Source organism: Mobula hypostoma, chromosome 13, assembly GCF_963921235.1.
Source record: "Mobula hypostoma chromosome 13, sMobHyp1.1, whole genome shotgun sequence".
Classification (NCBI taxonomy): domain Eukaryota; kingdom Metazoa; phylum Chordata; class Chondrichthyes; order Myliobatiformes; family Myliobatidae; genus Mobula; species Mobula hypostoma.
Genome location: NC_086109.1, coordinates 83,231,549 through 83,256,471, shown reverse-complemented (window position 1 = coordinate 83,256,471; position 24,923 = coordinate 83,231,549). Strand labels below are relative to the sequence as shown.

At 40.5% G+C, this 24,923-nt stretch overlaps 1 protein-coding gene across 3 annotated transcripts in view; it reads right to left on the bottom strand.

The window, feature by feature from the left end:
* The window catches only part of fanci (FA complementation group I), a 92,370-nt gene that overhangs the window by 37,949 nt on the left and 29,498 nt on the right, over nucleotides 1-24,923 (bottom strand). For all 3 annotated transcript variants that reach the window (XM_063066082.1, XM_063066084.1, XM_063066083.1), the window contains exons 12-21: nucleotides 23,853-23,989; nucleotides 22,075-22,255; nucleotides 20,933-21,020; nucleotides 19,275-19,405; nucleotides 17,911-17,981; nucleotides 14,499-14,613; nucleotides 12,861-12,983; nucleotides 9,739-9,807; nucleotides 7,044-7,145; nucleotides 4,240-4,425 (exon numbers count right to left, since the gene is read on the bottom strand). In XM_063066082.1, coding sequence (XP_062922152.1) covers nucleotides 4,240-4,425; nucleotides 7,044-7,145; nucleotides 9,739-9,807; nucleotides 12,861-12,983; nucleotides 14,499-14,613; nucleotides 17,911-17,981; nucleotides 19,275-19,405; nucleotides 20,933-21,020; nucleotides 22,075-22,255; nucleotides 23,853-23,989 — 1,203 coding nt within the window. The remainder of the gene's footprint in view (nucleotides 1-4,239; nucleotides 4,426-7,043; nucleotides 7,146-9,738; nucleotides 9,808-12,860; nucleotides 12,984-14,498; nucleotides 14,614-17,910; nucleotides 17,982-19,274; nucleotides 19,406-20,932; nucleotides 21,021-22,074; nucleotides 22,256-23,852; nucleotides 23,990-24,923) is intronic.

The window sequence follows — 24,923 nt, the reverse complement described above, 5'->3', positions numbered from 1 at the left end:
GTCCACAAGAACATTGTCAATATTAAACCGGTCCGCAGTGCAAAAAAGGTTGGGGACCCCTGGCCTAGTTCACATATTTTTTTTAGATATCTGCAGATTAGAAGTTTTTTTGAATGGTATTTTACCTAACTTGCCAATATTTCACCCAACAAATATTACAGAAAAATTTTTAGGTTTAAATCCCTATCAGAAGAGCTTAACAGCAGTTTTGTATGATACACTTGCAGCAAAGGGAGTGCAATGAAAATTTCCGAAATGATTCCTGGGATGACACATTTGTTGCTTTATTGAACAGACAAGGCCTAGGGTTTAGAAGAACAAGGGATGACCTGAGTAAAGTTGTACAAAATTCTTCAGGGATTTGGCAGATGAGATGCAAACTTAATGTTTCTGTTGGCTGGAGTACAGCACAGATGTAGTAGAAGTATTCCCACACAAGTCCGGTGAAGAGCTTTAAAAACCTAGTCTCCATAAAAGAGGGATACCGTCTAGTGGAGTGGTCATCATGAGAGTGGTCAATGGAGCAGTCTGACTCAGAGTGGTAAGGCTTTGGCTCAACAGGGCTCCAGCGAGAACAGGTGGAGGCAAGGTAAGTAGGTCAGTTGGCAAGTTCATTCCTTATTTATTTATTTTTTCTTTCTTATTTAACTCGAGAGAATCGGCAGTATGTCTACAGGGCCAATGTTCTGTTCAGGTGTCAGATGTGGGATTTCTGGGAGACTACCAGCCTCCCCGATGGTCACATCTGCACCAGGTGCATTGAAATGCAGCTCAACGACCTTCGGCTTGTTTAGGGAAATGAAGAGGTGACAAACAAGAGCTACAGGGAGGTAGTCACCCCAAGGCTACAGGAGACGTAAATGGGTAACTGCCAGGAGAGGGAAAGGAGAACGTCAGATAGTGGAGAGCACCCCTGTGGCGGTCCCCTTGGACAATAAGTACTCCATTTTGAGTACTGTTGGTTGGGGGGAGGAACCTACCAGGGGAAGCAATAGCGGCTGTGCCTCTGGCACTGAGTCTGGCCTTGTGGCTCAGAAGGGTAGGGAACCAAAGAGTAAAAGGGAGGTGAGAGTTGATATCGTACCACTAGAAAATGACGCTTGTGAGGTAGTAATGGGGGAGACAAAGAAATTGCAGATGAACTTACTAAGTACATTGCAGTCTTCACTGTGGAAGACACTAACGGTGTGCTAGAGGTCCATGAGTGTCAGGGAGCAGGAGTGAGTGCCATTGCTATTACAAAGGAAAAAAAAGTGCTCGGCAAACTCAAAGGTCTTAAGGTGGATAAGTCACCTGGGCCAGATGAACTACAACCCAGAGTTCAGAGAGATAGCTGAAGATATAGCAGATGCATTGGTTATGATCTTTCAAGAATCACTTGATTCTGGCGTGGTTCCGGAAGACTGAAAAATTGCAAATGTCACTCCACTCTTTAAGAAGAGAGGAAGGCAAAAGAAGGAAATTATAGGCCAGTTAGCCTAACCTCAGTGGTTGGGCAAGTGTTGGAGTCTACTATTAAGGACGAAGTTTCAGGGTACTTGGAGACTAATGATACAATACTTCAAAGTCAACGTGGTTTCTGTGAAGGGAAATCTTACCTGACAAATCTGTACTTTGAGAAAGTAACAAGCAGGGTGGACAAAGGAGAGGCAGTGGATGTCACATACTTGGATTTTCAGAAGGCGTTTGATAAGGTGTCACAGATGAGGCTGCTTAACAAGATAAAATGGCTGACGGGCAGGAGACAGTGAGTGGAAATAAAGCAGGGCCTTTTCTGGTTGGCTGCCAGAGACTAGTGGTGTTCCTCAGGGGTCAGCATTGGGACCACTACTTTTCACATTATTTGACAATGATTTAGATAATGGAATTGATGGCTTTATGGCAAAGTTTGTGGATGATACGAAGATAGGTGGAGGGGTAGGTCGTGCTGAGGAAGCAATGCGACTGCAGCAGGACTTAGACAAATTGGAAGAATGGGCAAAAAAGTGGCAGATGGAATAGTGTTGGGAAATGAACAATAATACATTTTGGTAGAAGGAACACTAGGGCAGACTATTGCCCAATTGGGGAGAAAGTTCAAATATTAGAGATGCAGAGGAACTTAGGCGTTCTCGTGCAAGACTCCCAGAAGGTTAATTTACAGGTTGAGTCTGTGGTAAAGGCAGCAATGGCAATGTTGGCATTTATTTCAAGGGGAATAGAACTCCAGCGAGTACAGGCCCAGAGCCATCAAACGCTTCTCATTTGGTAACTCTTTCGTTCCTGGGATGTTTCTCGTGAACCTCCTCTGGGCCCTCTCCAATACCAACACATCTTTTCTTAGATATGGACCCAAACCTGTAAACAGAACTCCACGTGTGGTCTGACCAATGCCTCACAAAGTCTCAGCAGACCATCCCTGTTTTTGTCTTCAAGTACTCTCAAAATGAATGCAGGCAGTGCATTTGTCTTCCTTACCATGAACTCAATCTGCAAGTTAACCTTTAGAGAATCCTGCACAAGGACTCCCAAGTCCCCTTGCATCTGATTTTTGAATTTTCTTCCCATTTAGAAAATAGTCCACACCTTTATTCCTTCTACCAAAGTGCATGACTATGCACATCCCTACTCTATATTCCTTCTGCCACTTCATTCCCCATTCTCCCAATCTGTCCAAGTCCTTCTGCAGACACCATGCTTCCTCAACACCACCTGCCCTCCACCTACCTTTGTATTGTTGACAAACTTAGCGACAAAGTCACCAATTCTGCCATCCAGATCACTGACATATTAGGTGAAAAGAAGTGATTCCAACACTGACCCCTGCAGCATACCACTAGTCACCGGCAACCATCCAGAAAATGCCCCTTTATTCCCACTCCGTTTCCTGCCAATCAGCCAATGCTCGGCCCATGATAGTATTTTTCCTGTAATACCATGGGCCCTTAACTTGTTAAGTAACCTCATGTGCAATACCTTGCCAAAGGCCTTCTGAAAATCTAAATAAACATCATCCACTTTGTCTATCTTGCCTATTATTTCCTCAAAGAATTCCAACAGATTTGTCAGGTAAAATTTCCCTTAAGGAAACCATGCTGCCTATTTTGTCATGTGCCTCCAAGTACCCCAAAACCTCATCCTTAATAATAGTCTCCAACGTCCTTCTAACCACTGAAGTCAGGCAACTGGATTAAAATTTCTTTTCTTCTGCCTCCCTCCATTCTTAAGGAGTGGAGTGACATTGCAATTTTCTAGTCCTCCAGAACCATTCCAGAACATAGGGATTAATGAAGGATCATTACTAATGCCTCCACAGTCCAAGAGATTTAAGTTCATGTAATTAAATCATCCCAGCTAAAGAAACATGCATCAACAATGGCAACCAAAAGTGGCCTGACTGTCACAAAACAAGCATGTACTTCACTTGGGTTTTTCATGCGTGCCTGCAAACTTTACAAAGCACAATTCCAGACCCACCAATGTGCTTAACGACTCTCTGCAAAGGCCCAGAAAGCCAGTTCCATTGGGATGAAAATTAAATGCTAGCATTAAATAACATACACTCAGAGGCCACTTTATTTAGGTGCATCTGCTCGTTAATGCAAATATCTAATCACCCAATCATGCGACAGTAGCTCAGTGCATAAAAGCGGGCAGACATGGTCAAGAGGTTCAGTTGTTGTTCAGACCAAACATCAGATACAGAAGAAAGTGGTTTTGACCATAGATGATTGTTGGTGCAAGATGGTGGTGGGGGGGGGGGTGCGGTTGAGTATCTCAGAAACTGTTGTTTGCCTGGGAATTTCATGCACAAGTCTACAGAGAGTGGTGTGAAGAACAAAAAATATCCAGTGACTGGCGGTTGTGGGCAAAAATAGCTTGCTAATGAGAGAGGTCAGAGGAGCATGGCCGGACTGGTCGAAGCTGACAAGGCGGCAACAGTATCTCAAATAATTACGCATTACAACAGAAAAGTATCTCTGAATGCACACCATGTTGAACCGTGAAGTGAATGTACTACAGCAACAAAAGACCATGAACATATACTAAGTGGCCTCTCTTATCCAAGAGGTAGCCAATAAAGTGACCACTGAGTGTATGCATTCCAGCAACAAATTTTAAAAAATGCTAAATGAATAAAGTGGTTGCTTTGACATTCATTTGCATAATTTGCAAGAAATAATCTACATCAAATGGCTTTGACACAAACATACTTTAAGTTAAAATAAATGTGATATAGGCAAAAATTAAAATAAATACCAGCTCAAAATCTTCCAGTTCACTCTTAATCATTCTCCGAGTGATTGAATCCAATTGTGTCTCTAAATCATGTTGAAAACTATCTTCATCGTCCTCTTCCTCCTCATCAGTATTACCCGTCCTATGATGCACTAAGGACTGCTTATACCAAGCCAAGCAGTTCTGAACACAACTCAGAAGGTGTGCCTGTGCCAAAAGAAAAACAGAAGAAATGGATAACAAGCGTAGCCATCAACTACCGCATTAAAATAAACAACCAAGGAAATGAATGCAGAAAGGTCCACAATCACATTTCTTAGAGATATCCCTAAATTATTTAAAATTATGAAAAGCAATATTAAACATGGAAGCCAAAATCTGCTGCTTCACCTATCATGTTGTCACCTGGAAGCATGCGATATTTGCAGTCTATCCTCAGCACATAGTCACACTGTGTTGGTTGTTGATGCAAATGATGCCTTACTCTGTATTTCTTTTACTTTAATCTGCCAAATAAAGCTAATCTTTATCTTTAAATATCAAGAACTACTGACAGGTATTTCTTTTCTAAAAAAAAACTGGGTAAGAAATAAATAGAGCAACACACACAAAATTCTGGAGAAATTCAGCAGGTCAGGCAGCATGTATGGAAAGGAATAGAGTTGATGTTTCAGACCAAGACCCTTCATCAGGACTAGAAAGGAAGGGGGAAGAAGCCAGAATGAAGGTAGTGGGGGAGGGGAAGGAGTAGAAGCTAGGTGATTAGTGAAGCCAGGTTTGGGAGGTGGGGGGGGGGGAGAAGAAGTAACGAGCAGGGAGGTGATAGGTGGACAAGGTAAAGGAGGAATCTGATAGTTGAGGAGAGTGGACCATGGGGGAAAAAAAAGGGAAGTCGAAGAGGCACCAGGGAAAGTGATAAGCAGGTAATGAGGAGAGAACAGGCAAGAGGTGGGGGCAAAGTGGGGAACCGAGGAAGAGGGAAGGAGACAAATCTACCACAAGTTGGAAAAATCTATGTTCTACCAGAAATAACTAGGTTCTCTTTCAATATCACAAGACCTTAAACATCACATGAAAAAGCAGGTGGAGCTTCAATTTTATTTTTTGCATCTGGGAAGCATCTGAATTAAACAAATTAAGCAACAATTTTTGAACTTGTACCTTTTGAATTAATGCTGTCAATGAATGCAACCGAACTAATACTTGAAAAATCATGGCTACTGTGCAAATCTCTCTTACAATCAATCACTTTTAGCAACATATTTAAATGTGCAACATCATCTCTTCAGAAGATTATATAAGAACACGAACACACACACACACACACACACACACACACACACACACACACACACACGTATTTCACCCAAGTGTTCACATCTTCCCAAGCAAATTTTGGCAGTCTGTTAAGATCTCTGAACTTAGGCCTTGTAACAGCTGAAGTAAACCTTGTGTTTCCTTCAATTGACATCTACATTTGGAGACGCAAGAGTCTGCAGTTGTGGGAATCTGGAGCGAGATGTAAACTGCTGGAAGAATTCAGTAGCTCAAGCAATCATTCCCCCCCCTGCCCCCCATTTCACTGCCACTTTATACTTACACTCCACCCCTCATACCTGGACTGACACAGTCACTGTCCTAATGTGTTTTCATATGCCCGGCTGCTACCTAAATTTCCTCTTGCTAAGAGTCACTTAATCATTTCCTGTCAGTCACCATATGTTGTACATACAATCAGTCTATGTATACAAGCTAATCTTAAATATTTAAGGCCATACTTTCCAGTTCCACATACACTGTTTTATAGATTGCTTTTATATTTACTGTAATTTTTTAATGCCTCGTGTTGTTTTATGCAACACTGGATCTGGAATAGCAATCATTTCGTTCTCCTTTACACTTGTGCACAAGTAAATGGCAACAAACAATTTTGAATACTGACTGTTGAACACCCGTGGAGGCAAAGGGATGATCACTTGAACATCTTTTTGCTTCCACAAATGCTGCTTCACCTGCTGAGCTCTTCCAACAGTTCACTGTTTGCTTCAAATGATTTTTCTAGTGGTGGGGGCAAGGGTTCGGAATTGGGAATTAACTTTGTCCCAGTCACTTAGCAGGGCAACAGCAGGTGATAATTGTGGCATGCCAGCCATTATTCCAGAGAACGGATTCCTGGATCAGGGATAGAAACAGAGGCGTTCCAAGCAAGACAGGCTCACTTCTATGTAGATGTTAGCTTCTCGAATGAGTCACAATATTTGTTGACACAGATTCAATAAGACCATAAGACGTAGGAACAGAATTAGGCCATTTGGCCCATTGAGCCTGCACTGTGATTGCATCATGGCTGATTTATTACCCCCCTTAATCCCATTCTCCACCTTTTCCCCATAGCCTTTGACGTCCAGACTAATCAAGAACTTATCAACCTCTACTTTAAATGCACCCACTGACTTGGCCTCCACAGCCACCTGTGAATTCCACAGATTTACCTCCCTCTGGCTAAAGAAATTCCTCCTTATCTCTGTTCTAAATGGATGCCCCTCTATTCTGAGGTTGTGCCCTTTGGTCCAAGGCTCCCCCACTATTGGAAACATCCCCTCCATGTTCATTTGATCCGGGCTTTTCAATATTTGATAGGCTTCAATAAGATCCCCCTCATTCTTTTAAAGACCATCAAGAACAGATCCAGAGTCACCAAACATTACTCATAGGTTAACCCTTTCATTCCAGAGTCTATTATCATAAAAGTCTCCACGTTCAAACATTGTCTCTCAAAGGAACTGCCCTGTTAGTTAATAATCAAGAATAAATCATTTGATTACCAGAGGTTCCTGGAGGTAGATCTGACCTGCCTGAGTGGTGATGCAATTTTCCAGCTTGAGTGGAGGCAGCAGATCCTCCTCCAGTTCATAATATCGGTTCAGCTAAAACAAAAATCAGAGATATAGTGTTACAAAAGTAAAACACTTACTTTTAGAGTTAGAAGGTGTGGTTTTGATCAATATCTATCATTTTGTTATCACATCTAAAAATCAGCAACCAAGGTAACTGGTGGAACTGGTCACAATCCTGTGTGGATGAATATCAAACATTTAAAGATGTAATATTGTGGTTTTATAAAGCACTGGTGAGGCTTCACTTGGAGTACTGAGAGCAGTTTCGGGCCTCTTCTTAGAAAGGAGATGCTGACATTGGAGAGGGTTCAAAGGAGGTACATGAAAATGATTCCAGGATTGAATGGCTTGTTATATGAAAAGCGTTTGATGGCTCTGGGCTTTTATGTTTACTAGAATTCAGAAGAATGAGGGGTGACCTAATCGGAAACTATCGAATATTGAAAGGCCTCGATAGAGTCAATGTGGAGATAATGCTTCCAATGCTGGGAGAGTCTAGGACCAGAGGACACAGCCTCAGAATAGAGGGGAGTCCTTTTAGAACAGAGATGAGGAGGAATTTCTTGAGCCAGAGATCTGTGGAATTTGCTGCCATAGGCAGCTGTGGAGGCCAAGTCTTTACAAAAGCTAAGGCAGGATATTGGAGCTAAGAGGAATAATGGATGAAACAGTGCAGCAGAGCTGATGGACCAAATGGCCTATTTCTGCTTCTACATTTTATGATCTTAGGGCCTTATTTCTAGCATGATCCATAACAAAATATGCTGGTGTGGGAAATCTAGAAAAATAAGGAGTATTAATCCAATAGTTGCTGTTTTGCCTTAGCTTAAGAAAAATCTGAGTGCTAAAATAGAAAAGTGAAAGTGTAGGAGTTTGTTCTACATGCAGCCCACACTTAACTTTGTAGGTACAGCCTAACTTTATGATAACCGGTGGCTAATATGGAAAGAGCATCAATCTTCAGCTCCAATATTTCTCATCTTGAGCACACGAACATGATTATAAACAAGTGTCTTGGTTCTAAAGCACATGTATGCACTGCCACAAAGCTGTGCTGAACACAGTTTTGTCTTGAGAATTCAGTTTTATTGACACATCCCCTAAATTGGTAATTGAGTTTGGTACTGACTAAATACAAACTGCAGGATTAGGAGAAGGGGTAATTGAACGTTTAGTGGCATCACCATCATTATGCGCCGTACTGTATGACGTGGATAATTACAGTCTTTCCATGACCATAACTGTTCTTGGCAATTTTTTTCTACAGAAGTGGCTTGCCATTGCCTTCTCCTGGGCAGCGTCGTTACAAGACAGGTGACCCCCAGCCATTATCAATACTCTTCAGAGATTGTCTGTCTAGCACAAGTGGTCACATAACCAGGACTTGTAATATGCACCACCTGCTCCCATAGCTTCACATGACCCAGATCCCGGGGCAGAGGGGGAAAGGGGGGGGCTAAGCAAGAGCTACACCTTGCCCAAGGGTGACCTGCAGGCTAGCGGAGGAAAGGATGGGTCTCTACCTCCTTTGGTAGAGACCCATCTCTACCCTGCCACCCATAATTGATGGCGAAGAAAGTTAGGGTGCAGGAGAAAAGTTTGAGGATTCAATCACACAAATGTTTTTTAAAAAATAGTAATGCAAGTTCATCAATTAATAAATCATGCCAAATCCATACATTTATAAATTGATGTACAGAGTATGAAACATTGATGCCTTAACTGGAATTATCAATCTAATTTTGGACACCATGCCTTTGGATGTTAAGACCTCAAAAGTGGATTTACCAGAATTATACTAGCAATTAGAAACCTGTAAAGACTACAGGAATTGGAAGTTTTCTCCTAATGAGCAGAGATGATTAAAGGGAATATTTTAATAGAGGAAATAAGGATCTTTCAAATATCAGCAGTCATAGGTCATGGATAACTGGCAAACAAACCAGATTAAAAGAATTATTTATGATACAAATTAAGCGAAAATGACCCCAAAGCACCTTATAAAAGTGGACTGAATGTATGCCTGAAAAAGGGAAAAACATGGCTGTGCGTGAGGGAAAAAGAAGTTAACTGGAAAATTCTTTTAAAATTGCACAAACAAATAGACTGCTTCCAGATGACTTAACGGTTTCTCTCAGAAGCCTCACAGCACTTGGTTCAAAAGCAACAGAGTACAAGTAGGCTGATTACCACTGAAATGGTAAATAATTTGCAACAACAAGACCATCAATGGGAAGAATGGACATAAATCATTAAGGACCCCATCACTCAGGACATGCCTTACTCTCATTGCTACCATCAGGAAAAAGGTACAAAAGTATAAAGGCGCACTCAACAATTCAGGAACAGTTTCTTCTTTTCTGCCACCCGATTTCTGAATGAACATGGAACCCATGAACAGTCGCTCACTATTTTTTTAAATTTCTATTTTTGCACTATTAATTTAACTATTTAATTTATATATAGTAATTCACGTTTTTCCCCTATTATTATGTATTGCATTGTACTGCTACCACAGACAACAAATTCCATGACATATGCCAGTGATATTAAACCTGATTCTTAGCTGCTCAAGCTCTGATGTTGGCAAACTGATGCTAATCTTTAACTACTTTGCACTCACCTGAGAAAGAAGTGTTTGTAAAATTGTATTTGCCAGCTGTGAATTTCGTCGTAGAACATCAAATAAACCCTAAAAACAAAAAAAAGACCAAAATTAAAGGAACAATTAATCAAATCACCAAAGAGAACCTCCTTCAAAAGATGAAAGAACAGTGGAAATTTTTAAGCCATATAGCTTATTGACAACTATTAGCAACCCTTCCAAGTAAATCCAAGAATGCAGAGGACACAGGACGAATCTTGATAAAATGGCTCTTTTTCAAAAAGTAATGACTGGTCAAGTCATGTTTAAATTTAAACTTAAGGACATGGAAAAACAGGATCAGGCTAATCTCCTCAGGAGTCAGCATTCTGCAATGATCACACCAAGAACACAATGTGTAATGCTGAATGAGGTGAAAAAGAGCCCAAAGGTAACAACAAAAGACCTGCAGAAATCTCGAGAACACTGAACAAGAATGGTGTTCATGGAAGGACACCATAGAGAAAACCACTGTTCTAAACAAAAAACATTGCTGCACGTCTCAAGTTTGCAAAAGACTAACCTGGATGTTCTACAACACCTCTGGGACAAAGTTCTGTGGACAGATGAGACAAAGGTTGAAATGCACATTGCTATGTTTGAAGGAAAAAGGGCACTGCACACCAACGCCAAAGCCTCATCCTAACTGTGAAACATGGTGGAAGGAGCATCATGGATTGGGGATGCTTTGCTGCCTCAGGGCCTGGACAGCTTGCAATCGTTGAGGAACAAGAATTCAAAATTGTATCAAGACGTTTTACAGGAGAATGTCAGGTTAGCAGTCCATCACCTGAAGCTTAATAGAAATTGGAAAATGCAACAAGATAATGATCTGAAAGACAAGAGTAAACCAGAATGGTTTAAAAAGAACCATTTGGAATGACCGAGTCAAAGACCTGACCTTAATCCTATAGAAATGTTGTGGAAAGACATGAAGCAAGCAGTTCATGCAAGGGAGCCCACCAGCATACAGAGTTGAAGCAGTTTTGTAAGTGGGAATGGCCTAAAATTCCTACAGGCTGATGTGCAAGACTGATTCAACAGTTACCAAAACGTTTGGTTGAACTTATTGCTGTACAAGGGGGTCTCAACAGTTACTGAAAGCAAAAGTTCACATACTTTTTTCAGCACAGACATGTAATATTGGATCATTTTTCTCAATAAATAAATGAGCAAGTATAATGTTTTTTGCATTATTTATTTATTTAGTTAGGTTCTCTTCATGTAGTTGTAAGACGTGTGAAGATCTGACCATATTTCAGGTTATATTTATGCAAAAATAAAGAAAATTCAACAGGGCACACAAAACTTTCTAGCACCACAGTAGGTGACCAGAACCCCACACAATATTCCAAATTAGGCTTCACCAACATCTTGTACAACTTCAACATACCATCCCAATTCCTGTACTCAAAATGAAGAAGGGTTACAGCCCAAAATATCGACTGTTTACTCTTTTCCATAGATGCTACCCGATCTGTTGAGTTCCTCCAACATTGTGTGTGTTGCTTTGGATTTCCAGCATCTGCAGATTTTCTCACATCTCTTCACAACTCCATCTACGACATCACTTTCAAGGAATTATGGATCTACAGTATAGTATATTCACAAATCTCTGTTCTACTGCACACCATACAAGTCCCATTCTGCTTTGTCCCTTCAAAGTGCAACACCTCATACTTGTCTGCATTAAATTCCATCTACCATTTTACACCCCCTTTTCCCCAGATGGTTCAGATCCCCACTGCAAGCTTTGATAGCCTTCCTCACTGTCCACTATTACTGGTGTCATCTGCAAATTTGCTAATCCTATTTATCACACGAGGCAATACAAGATTGAGGTCAGATATAGCTAGAATAGAGGTCCAGTCCCAGAAGGTACTAAAAAACAGACAGATCTTGGTGTACATGGATAAGAAGCCTTCAAGGCAATGGGACAGTTAGATAAGGTGATTAAAGAATACATGGCAAGGTATAGAATACAAGAGGAGAGAGATTATGATACAATGACATAAATCATTAGTTAGCCCACAGCAGGAGTACAGTTCTGATGCATATTATAGGAAGGATGAGATTGCACTGGACTGAGTGCAGAGGATAATACAGGATGCTCCTTGAGATGGAGTGTTTCATCTATGAAGAGAAACCTAATAGGCTGGATTTGCTTCCTTTGAAATGAAGACTAATGGGTGACCTGAGGGTGACAAGGTTATGAGGGCCATAGGCAAGAGTAGAGAGAGAATATTTTTTCTCCTTAGCAGAGGCAACTACAATGATAGGCCATACATTAAAGACAAGAGGTAGTCAAATTAGAGTGAATTTGTGGAAGAAATTTTCTCTCAGAAATCGGGAAGGCACTGCCTGAGCATTTGTGGAGGCAGATATCTTCATAACATTTCTGAAATATTTAGAGGAACACCTTTAGAGACCATGATGTAACAGGTCCAGTGTGATAGGTTCTCAATGGGTTAAATGGTCTGTCTCCGTGCTATATGACTATCTGTTCTGAGTGTATCCCATTTACTGTACCTTGATTGTGGTGCCAACTGTACGATGGAGCGTGCCCTCAGTGATATGACGAGATATCCTTAAGGATAGGGTACTACTCCTCAGATACCATAATGGTCAGATACTTCTGACTTTGAGGTTGGGGTTGCAGAACTGTGGGTGGGTGTGAGGTAAGGGGTTTGTTTTGCTGCTGTTGTTTTATTACTTGTTATGTTCTGTTTTGTGGGCTCTGTGTTGTTCTGCCAAGCATTGTGGGCATACAATGTAGGCGACGGAATGTGTGGTGACTCTTGCCGGCTTCCCTCAGCTTGTGCTGGTTGTTAACGCAAAGACGCATTTCATTGTACATATCCATGTGCATGTGATAACTAAATGAATCCGAGTGTGAACCTACACATTTGTGGAGAACAAGGTCAACAAGGTTTATACCAGCTGATTGGATAGAGAAAACAAAAACCCAATTTAAAATATAAAGAGAAAGATGTAGGATGCAAAAACAAAACCCCTTCAAATTGCTTAAGTATTACTGTGATGGTAATAATTAGGATTAAACCTGGCATAATAAAAAAAACAAATGTTTCCAACTTCAATACCTCATACAGCATGAGCCTCACATCAGCCTGCTGACTAAGGCAACGTCTTAGACTGCTCAAAATTTCCAAACACAGGGCTTCATTGGCAGAGGCATTGTAGCTTGAGTGCACATCCACTTGCACCTGGAAAACAAGGTAACTTTGCTCACTACTTACAATAATTATAAAGTCAAGGCAATTGCATGATTATCTGGTTTAACTTGTCCTGCCACTTTTCATGGTCAGGCAGCTTTCAGATTTGATCCCCAAGATATGCCTTTCAATGAAGCACAAATTCAATCCAAAATGATCATCTCAGATTATTCCTCCCTGACAACCAACCTGTGAGCCAAGAGTTTCTCTCCCAGTTGAATCAGAAGGTCTCAATTTCAATTTCTTCCACTAGGTGGCAGGATATTTCTCATTTTCATTTATTTCTCAGTTCAAAGCACTAATACAGGAAGACCCGAAAGTACAATTTAAATTTTTTTTTGTCCTTCTTCCACAAGTACATAAAGCATGCAGGTAACCCTATTGGGATAACAGAAGCTTACCTTTAAAAAATTCATAATCCCTAAAAATATAAGATACAGAACAAAATTCACTCCAGTGGGATTTGTGTGTAAAAATAAAAGGGGAAAACCCAGATAGCTCATCAATAAAACATCATGCACCTTTGAGCTCTGGTGGCCATTCATTTCCATTCCACTTACTATTCCCATTCTGAAATATTGGTCCATAGCCTCCTCTATTGCCATAATGATGCCCACTCAAGCCATCAGATTGAATGCAACACCTCATATTCCATCTGGGTAGCCTCCGGCCCGATGGCACAAACATTATCTTTTCTAACTTCCCATAATTTCTCCCCCAATTCACCTTCTGTCTTTTTCTATTCCCTGTTCTGGCTCCCCTCTCACCCCTTAACCTCCCCTGCCCATCACCTCCTTCTGGTGCCCCCCTTCTCCTTCCTTTTATTCCATGGTCCGACCTCACATATTAGATTCCTGCTTCTTCAGCTCTTTACCTCTTACACCCATCACCTCCCAGCTTCTTACTTCATTCCCCCCACCCCCACCTTCTCCCCCTCACAGTTTCACCTATCACCTGCCAGTTAGTACTCTTCCCTCTTCTTTCCAGTACTCATGAAGGGTCCTAGCCAGAAATAGCGACTGTTTATTCCTCTCTATAGATGCTGGCCGGCTGACTGAGTTCCTCCAGCACTTTGTGCATATCGCTCAAGATTTCCGGCTGTGAGACTGCCCCGGGCTGCTGTTCCTTGGGTCCGCGACCTTTGTGGTGATTTCCCCCACTAATATGATGAACTGAATACAGAGGCTTTGCGTCTGTTCCGGGGGTTTGGATCTATGGACTCAATTTGGTTTGGAATGCTGTTGTTGCTACTCGCTTCTATTGTTTGCATGATCTGTGTTTTTTTTCCCCCCCTGTGTTTAATAAGGTTTGTCTTTATTTTTTTTCTAACTGGGTTCTTTCAGGTTCCTTGCTTTGTGGCTGCCTGTAAGCAAACAAATCTCAAGGTTGTATAATTTATACATTCGTTGATCATAAATGGACTTTGAATCTGCAGAATCTCTCGAGTTTATCATAATAGCTATTATAGGTAGACAGAACTAGAAAGAATAAATACAGATTATTTACCTGACTGGCTGTGAGAGTTTGAGTGCACTGACTGTAAGCTAGACTTCCCAACAACTTGAAGTTCTTCAGCAGCAGCAGAAAGCCAGCGACTGCTGACTTCCGGGAGTCCAAATGGCTGAAGGAAACAAAGCAGGGGAGAGGGTAAGAGGGGAAAAAGCAGTAAGATTTATAAAATGTTTATATAGTATAGTATTACAAATGCAATTAATAATCTTTTTAATAGGGGCAACATTAATCTCATATTATCCTGATGAACAGAGCAACCTCTTTCCCTCAGCAGGAGCCAACAAGTGGCAAATCATAACCATTCAATATTTTCTCTCTGATGTGCCTCAATTGTACAACATTTCAGTGAAATAATTGCAAAACTGGTTATAACAAATAAATCCTAAATTTGAATAATTCAAGGAAAATCCCGGAACTGGGGTCCATGAACCCCTTGTTTAATGTTATTGGTATATGGTATAAAAAGGCAAAACTTCCAATTATCTAGAAAGTTAAGAAATCTGCATTGAATATACAAGCTAAAAGCAGCACAGGTTGTAATTTATCACAAGGAAAAAAATGATTCTGCGGATGCTGGAAATCCAGAGTAACCAACATGCACACACGTTTCCGGCCAAGACCTGCCCTGATGAAAGTATTGGTCTGAAATGCTGACTTTTTAATTCCTCCAGCATCTTGTGTGTTTTACTCTGTAATAAGTCATTACTTCCATTTACGTGGCCTTAAAGCAAGGTATACAACAAATAAATTATATATAATGGCCATCGTCACAAACAACTGGAAGCAAATACAAGATAAACAAATCTTGCTACAGAGCAGCTATATTATACAAAACAATAGTTAGATGTCTGTACTGGAAAATTCAAGACTTTCCATTTAACACACCAGGGGGTAGAAGTTCATCTTTGGTCACCAGCAACAAACACTTTTGAGTGATTGAACCATTGAGGAGGATACAAAAGCAAATCATTCTGTTTCAAAGAAACCAATGGAACCAAATGCATAGTAGGCAAGTACATTTGCCAATTGATATTCTCACATGCATTTAGTGAGATGGAAGAGTAAGCACAGCTTATCAAATGAAAATAGATTCAGAATTAAATTCCTCTGCTTCTCTTTGAACTTTTTGTTGTTGAGGTGCATACTCAAAGTCCAAAAGTTTGAAGTACATTTATTATCAATGAACATGTGTGCCATCACTTACTACCCTGAGATTCATTTTCTTGTGGACATTCACAGTAAGTACAAAGAAACAGAATAGATTCAATGAAAAACTGCACACAAGACACACAAACATCCAAGGTATAAAAGACGATGAACTGTATAAATCACAAACAAGGGTAAATCTGCAGATGCTGGAAATCCAGAACACACACAAAATCTTGTGTATTAAACTGTATAAATATAAAAAGAGCAAAAAAAACAATAACTCTAATAAATAAACAAGAAATAAATATCAAGAGCATGAGAATAAGAGCCTTTAAAAGTGAATGCATAGGTTGTAAGAGCAGTTCAGTTCAGTAAGCAAAGTTGCATAAAGTTATCACCTCTGGTTCAACAGCCTGATGGTGAGGGGTTAAAAACTGTTACTGAACCTGGTGGTGTGGGTCCTGAGGCTCCTGTGACTCCTTCCTGAAGGTAGCAGCAAGAGAGCATGGTCTAGACGGTGGGAGTCCGTGCCGATGGATGCTGCTTTCCTGTGACAGTACTCCTAGCTGATGTACTCAATGGCGAGGAGGGCTTTTCCCTGAATGTCTTTTTCTCCCCCCTTGTATTGTCATCATCCAGCTTCTTTTCACAGCCAATCAGATAGAATTGAGTAAATTTTGTGCATTACCCCAAGCCAGCAAGCAACTCTTGCAAGACCAGGTGACAGAGTGAGGGATTTAAGGGATCCCTTTCTTTTATCTCCTCCTCCCCCAGAGAGAAGAGAGTACCTGGAATACACTGCGAGACAGTGGAGGAAGCAGGAGTAACTTACAGTATTAAAAAAATGTCGAGATGAGCACTTGAGTTGCTTAGACATAGAAGGCCATGGATTAAGTTATTATCCTACACCTATCAGGCTCCTGAACTAGCATGGATAACTTCTCTCAACTCAACTCTGACTGATCACTGAACAACAACTCTAGAATTCATGTTCCCAGTGTTATTTATCTTTTTCTGGATCTGAACAGTTTGTCTCCTTCTGCACATTGGTTGTTTGTCAGTCTTAGTGTGTAGTTTTCAATTGATATTGTGAATGCCTACAAGAAAAAGAATCTCAAGGGTAGTATATGGTGTTATATACATACTTTGATAATATGTCTACTTTGAACATCGAACTGCTGGAAGATGAAATTAACAGTTGAACCTCCACGGGTCAGTGCGAATGTGTGGCCCAGATGGCCTGTTTCCTTGCTGTATGATAATTCCTACTGTTTAATGCTTGGTATGCACAGAGGTAGCAAATTCAAAAGGATAACAATTCAATTCCTTCTCCTAAAATTCTATGTTTCAATTAAATAGCCACCGAGGGAAGGTAGATCTGGAGTCAATAAAAATGCCTAGACAGTTAAAGGGCATCCTAACACCTCAACACCGTGTAAGAGATACCAAGTAGCTTCTGGTACCTGTGGGGAGGAAGTTCCAAGTGTAAACACAGAATACCCAAGATCAATATTTTAACTGTACTGTAAGGTTTCACTGCTAATGTAATGGCTTCTCTGTAATGTTCTACTGCTGAAGTAATGGTTTCTCTGTAGCAGCAACGTTTGGGTTATGTTCTTTCTAGTGTGTCTGGGAGCCGGGAATTCGCGGTCTTTTGCCCGGGAGAGAAGACACGAATGAAGAGTTGGTAGACGCGGTCAGACGGAGTGGACTTGGAGCGAGGGTCCGAAGATCAGCGACGAGCGGAAGGGGTCGATGGTGGACGAACGGCCTCATCAGTGAGCTCCAACGTTGCACATTAGACTGTCTCATGAGAATGGGCCTTTTTTCTTTTTTTTGTTTTCTTTACTAACCATATAGTCAAATTAAGAAATATAAAGCTCAATCGTTTAATTACATATTGTGTATTGTTTGTTATTTCATGGCACTGATTTGTAACAGAGGACACATCGCGTGGCATCCACCCAAACCAGATTTAAGTTTGGCCGGGCCAGGGGGCTATCATCCCCTATATTAAGCCGCTACCCAAAGCAAGAGTTACATAATATACAAGTTTTTTAAAAAACTGACCGTTAAAGGATTGTTTTAGTAACTTCAATATTTTTTCTTATAAGCACTCTTGAAATGGTTGTCATTCAATAGATTAAATAATTCACAGGCTCTGCCGGACAGTCAGAAATTAACACTTATTTGCCACCAAGGTGGTTTTTAGCAGAATAAAACCTACTGCCACTCCAGCTGGCCGTTATTTTCTCACCTGGAAAACATGGCTTTCCGCAAGACCAAAATTAACGAATCCTTCATGGACACACTGATTTTCAGCAGAGGCTTTAAAACGAAAAGGGATTATTAAATAAATAATAATTAAACAGACCTAATCATCACTGACTTCACATCACATCAAAAATGGGCTGAATGTTGAAATTGCATATAGTGCACAGCTACCCCAAGTTAACCGATTTTGTTCGCAGGGACAAGAAAGAGCAAAAGCCCATCCCATATTACTGTCAATTGCAGCATCATACATGAAGGTAGACATTTCATCAGAATTCAAGGAATAATTGAATCTTGGAACTGTATTTCAGCTATTGTGCAGTAACTCAAAACGTTTCATGGAAATAATTAATGCATTCATAACCTACTAGAATTCTATAATATCAGTTCGTGCACATTGACCCCAACACTGTTTATGCATATGCTAATGATCTCCAAAATGGAGGCTGTTGTGTCACATGACTGAAGAAAAGTGTGCAAATTGACAGAAGTGTACCCAAGTAGTCATAATTTTCCTGGGTTTCTGCATTGGACTATTTAATAACCAACTGAAACTCTGAAGAAGCAGACAAATTGAGATCTTTATTTTTTTTTTAATTTAGAGATACAGCACCATAACTGACCCTTCCAGCCTAACAAGGCAACACTGTCCAATTACACCCATGTGACCAATTAATTGAAACATTTTTGGAATGTTGGAGGAAACCAGAGCATATGGATGAAACCCAAGCAGTCACAAGAAGAACGTACAAACTGCTTACAGACAGCAGCAGGAATTGAACCCAGGACACGTACGTGTGAGAGTGTGTGAGAGAGAGAGAGCCAGCGAGAGAACGAGAGAGAGAAGGGGAGGAAGGAAGGGTGAGGGAGAGAAGAGAGAGGAGGCAGGTGGGGAAGGAGAGAGGCTGGGAAGGGGAGAGGGAGGGAGAGAGGGGAGGTGATGAATGATTAGGTATATTTAAAGTGGAGGTTCCTAGGTTCTTAATTAGTAAGGGCATGAAAAAGTTACAGGGAGATGGCAGGAGAATGGGATTGAGGGGGATGATAAATCAGCCATGATGGAATGGCAGAGCATCAATAGGCTGAGTGGCCTAATTCTGCCCCTATGCCTTATGGTCTATCTTATCATATAAAAATCCAAATAACCCAAGCTGATAGATAAATAAAGTACCAGTTCAAACCCCTGGAATGTGGTTCACAATAAAACCACCAGCATTGAGATCAAGCTGACATAAGTTTGGATCAAAGTTTGTTAGTGATATCACTATGTTTTATAATGTAAACATACCATAGCTTTTTTTAAGATTAGAAATTACAGAAGATAACAGAGGGAACACAAGGTTTTACCTGCACAGCCTTTAATAGTCCCTGGACAGTACTGAGGGGCAAATAGGAAAGGTGATCAAATGTCTCAATAACCTTGGAGGAAGAATCCAGGAGAATGAGGGGAGCAGATGTGACAATATCAGATAGCAAGTCTGAGAAAGACAAAAAAAAAATACTTTCTACACACATTCCATGTCAGTGTAACCTTTTAAAAAACAGTGATGAAGAAACAAACCACACAGGACTAGACATGATTCATTAGTTACCGTCTGAACCATATTAAAAGGATTTTATAAATCCAAAGTTGCACTGTATTCGCAGAAGTAGCAATTCTGACCACAACAAGGGCAACTGAAATTGCTGATTAAAAGCTCAACTTGCAGAGGAAGAAATTAAACCATAATGTCTTTAGATTCTGTGTGTTTGCCATCTCCACCTGATATGTGAAATACTAATCAGGTGAATAATAAACAAGAAGTTCTGCAGATGCTCGAAATCTAGAGCACCACACAAAATGTTTGAGGAAATCAGAAGGTCTGGCAACATTTATGGAGAGAAATAATCAGTTGACTGGTCCTGATGAAAATGTTGACCTATTTCTATACATGTGTGGTGGAGAGAATAGTGACTTGTGGTATCACACCCTGGTTTCAAAACACCAATGCCCTTGCATGGAAAAGCCAACAAAAAGTAGTGGATGGAGCCCAGTCCATCACAGCTAACGCCCTCCCCACTATTTGAACACATCTACACAGAGCAGTCACAGGAAAGCAGCATCCATCAACAAAGATGCCCACGATCCAGGCCATGCCCTCTTCTCGCTGCTGCCATCAGCAAGGTGGTACAGGAGCCTCAGGACCTGCACTACTAGGCTCTGGAACAGTTATTACCCCTCAACATTCAGGCTCTTGAACCAGAGGCAATAACTTCACTGGCCCCCTTACAGAACTGTTACCACAATCTGTGGACTCACTTTCAAGGAATCCTCATCTCACAGTCATCGCTTATTTATTTGTTATTATTATGTTTCTGTTTCTTTGTGTATTTGAAGAGTTTGTTTTATTTTTGCACATTGGTTGTTCTCTGTCCTGTTGGGTGGGGTCTTTCATTGATTCTATTACAATTCTTGTATTTATTTATTTATTGAAATGCAGTGAATAGGCCCTTCCGGCAACCCCTGATTTAACCCTAGCCTAATCATAAGACAATTTGCAATGACTAATTAACGTATCAACCTTTGGACTGTGGGTGGAAACCGAAGCATCAGAGGACACCCATGTAACCAAGGGGAGAATGTACAGACAGTGGCGGGAATCGAACCCAGATTGCTGGTACTGTTAAGCATTGTGCTAACCACTATGCTACTGTATTGTCCTACTTACCGTGATTACCCACAAGAAAATGAATCCCAGGGCTGTATATGGTGACATACAGGTACTTAGATAACTTAGTTTGAACTTTGAAGGGTCTCAACCTGAAATATTGACCGTTTGTTCCTCTCCATAGATGCTGCCTGAACTGCTGAGTTCCTCCAGTGTCGCGCATGTGTGTGTGTGTGTGTTCGTTCGGTCGCTCGTTGGGTGAATAAGCTGAATGCACAAGTTTTCAAATCAACTTGCTTTACACCCAGCCTATTAAGACTATTCTTTCATTTTCAACTTTCTTGTACATCTACTTGCCTATGTATTGACTGATGGGCGAGGTTGTTTTTGTCACCACCCTGTTCAGAACTTGCTCCAAGATTTCACTTCTAATTGGCTCATGCACCTGAATAAATAGGTAGGGGAGGGGAGTTGGGGCAGGGAGGGAAAAATGATAACAAGTAGATTAAAAAAAAAAAAAAAATTTGTTGCACCTCAGGCACACTGGATGTTCAAAATAGAAAGCAGAAAAGATTAAAAGGCAAGATTACTAAATTAAGACATTAAAAACTGCTAATCCTCAGAACAAGATCCAAACCTTATGTCTACTCCAGCTGCTTAGGTGAGATTAAAGTATTTGTGTAACATATCTTTCAATGTCTTCTAGAATATTTTATCCTCAGGAATAAAAATTAAGTTCATTGTAAATTGTTCCCTGCAAAATGCATCTGCACCTTCCTACACTCAGTGGCCACTGACTGTATGTTTGTGGTCTTCTGCCATCTTGGTCCATCACTGCAAGGTTTGATATGTTGTGCTTTCATAACCATAAGATATAGAAGCACAAGTAGGCAATTTGACTCATTGAGTCTGCTCCGTCATTTCATCATGGCGAATCCACTTCCCTCTCAGCCCCAATTCTCCTGCCTTCTCCCCATACCTCTTCCTGCCCTGACTAATCAAGAATCTATCAAGCTCCTCTGCATACTATTATTGCAACACAATAGTTTGTTGCTCTCCTGTCAGCTTGAACCATTCTTCTCTGACTTCTCTTATTAACAAGGCGTTCTTTCCCCCGCAGAACAGCCACTCACACGATGCTTTTCGTTTTTCGCACCATTCTCTGCAAACTCGAGAGACTGTTTATGCATGAAAATCCCAGGAGATCAGCAGTTTCTGAGAAACTCAAACCACCCCGTCTGGCACAAACAATCATTCCACAGTCAAAGACACTTACATCATATTTCTACGCCCATTGTGATGTTTGGTCTGAACAACAACTGAACCTCTTAACCATGTCTCCATGCTTTTATGCACTGAGTTGCTTCCACATCATTGGCTAATTTGGTATTTTGTATTAATGAGTAGGTGTACAGGTGTACCTAAAAAAGTAGCCATTGAATATGTATCACTGAAACTTAAGACAGATTGAATTAATTACAGACACAGATCACATTCACCTTGAAAGTTTCCAGAAGAATCTTGGCTCCCAGCCTAGAAGCTTGTTGTGCTGGCGTTTTTGAGGCTATTGAATTGATCTCCATAACCTTCCCAAAAGGAGCCCCCTTTGGCCCAAAGGAATCCATGAGTATAAAGCCCAGCTGTACCAGTGACTGAGTAACATGGTCCCAACCAAACACACTACATAAAGAAACAACAAAAATGTTTCAGATGGAGTGCAAACAATTCATACACTATAAAGAAGAGCTTACAATTATACATAGTTAAAATATTCAGTGGTTAAATCACTACTCTGCAAGGGACAATAAAATCTTGCGGGCTGCCCCCGGTTGTTAAAATACATACTGAATTTCACTGTGTGTTTCGAGGTACATGTGAAAAGCAAACTTGAATCTTGATCTTCATCATAAAGTGCAAAATGAAGATCTCAACTGTGTATTGAAAGAACGCGTTCGTCAGCAGAGTGAACGTGTCGCTTAATGGTATGCTGATCATGCAACAAGCAAAAGATCTATCACGACAAACTGAAAATTGAAGGCAATTATTAATATTCAGCAGACTGGTTGCAGAAATTTTTTAAAAAGACACGGCATTAAATTTTTAAAGATTTTTAGAAGTTTAAAGATAAAGCATTTGCTGATCACAAAGCAGCAGAGAAATAAACTCATTGTTTGCGAAGACCATCACTGATGAAAATCTAACACTAGAACAAGTCTACACTGCTCATTGTCCTTATACACTCAATCAACCTTATAAAAAGTAAAATACAAATGGTGTACTGTAAGCTTTTAATCAAAACACCGCATCGTAGTTGGAGACAGTTGATTCAGGTATTCCCTCAGTGTTGCTCTGCTGCTCGTTACCCTGCGCAGGTTATATTTTGTAATCATTTTTTACTGTTGAACAAGTCTAAGATAAAGACTGCTCACTGGTAGCACATAAATTCAGAGTCAAAAATTATGGCGACCCCTAAGCTATCTCTTTATATGTTCCAAAATATGAAACACTTAAGACCCCAAGCATTTTGGATAAGAGGTACTCAACCCGTACTTCCATTATAAGACCATAAAACATCGGAGCAGAATTAGGCCATTCAACCGATCAAATCTGCTCCACCATTCCAACGTGACTGATTTATTATCCCCTTCAACCTCATTTATCTGCCGCTCTTCTTTAACACCCTTATTAACTATGAACCTGTGAACCTCACACTTTAAGTATACCCAATGATTTGGCTTCCGCAGCCATCTATGCTGATGAATTCTGCAGATTCAACATCCTCTGGCTAAAGAAATTCCTCATCTCTATCCTAAAGGGACGTCCTTGTACTCTGAGGCTCTACCCTCTGGTCCTAGACTCCCCCACTATAGGAAACATCGGCTCCATGTCCACTCTATCTAGGCCTTTCAATATTCAGTAGGATTTAATGAGATTTCCCCCCCCCCCACCCCCCACCGGCCCCAAATCTTCTGAACCCCAGGAAGTACAGGCTCAGAGTCATTATAATACTAAATGAAGACTGGCTAGGTAGGCATTTTACTATAGTAACAGATGCCCTCCTCTTTAAAGCAAATAGAAAAAAAAATAAAACTGGCATTGCAGTAAATGCCTGAAGTTCTTTTAATAACAAAAGAAAAGTGAAAAAACCTGGTGAAAGTCACTGAACTGGAACAATAGCTGCTTATCCTTCCACAGCTCTGACAGGTTTGCTGAGTTTTTCCCGCACCCTGTTTCTGCTTTGCCACTCACAGAATTTTGTTTTTGTAAAAATACAAACCTGTTTGTCACTGTCTCCAGAATAATTTCTGACACGCTGCATTGACGAGGGATCAAGTCCTGGAGAAATTTTGAATTCTGCTGAAACAGTCTATCTTTAAAACTCCTAACAGTCACTGTTTTTAGAAAATCAAATACCTAGAGAGATAAACAAACAAAATCATCAAAACTTACTTACCATAAAAGCAATTCCTACACACGCCTTAGCCAAACGTCAACAAGAGCTTAATTTCAATAACTTCAGGAGATTATAAATATTTTAAATTATATTGAGATATTCATGAATATGCAGTGGAAATTAAATAAAGACAGTTCTTGACATCAGGTAAGTCTTTCCTCACAACCATCATACCCTATCAAAAGATTTTATATATTATGCATTTCCATCTTTTTGTTAAAACCATGTTAAAATTATTTAGAGGCAAAGGATTCAAAGTTCAAAAAAAGGTCAGAATACCTACGATCGTCCCATGCGTTATCTGACAAAGCTAATCTCTTACTGTAAGCACAATCCCAATTGATTAACACGTTCTCTGGAGACACATCCACCCCAAATATGCAATCAAATTCTTTTCAATACATGCCAGAATCCCAATATGCATTACAATTCTGATAAATGCAGATTTCCAGTTTGATAAAATTCAGAGATTAAATCCTATCTTTATTTGTGACATGTACAGTGAAATGCACTGTTTCGTCAACAGCCAACACGGTCTGAGATCTGCTGGGGGGGGGGGTGCAGCCTCCAATTGTCCCCACGATTTCAGGGGCAACATGCATGCCCACAATCGAGTAACCCTTTCAAATCCATACATCTTTGGAATGTGGAAGTAAACCAGTGCAAATCCATGCAGCCATGCACAAACTCCTTATAAACAGTGGCAGAAATTGAACCTCGATTTTAAAGCTGGCGCTGTAATAGTATTACAATAATCCATCATGATACCGTGCCACCCATTGTTATTCAGCTTAACAACATTCAGTTTTTATTAACTATGCCCCCCCCCACAGTTATTTTAAGGCACCATGACAACACAGTGGTTAGCGTGACACTATTACAACTGAGGGCATC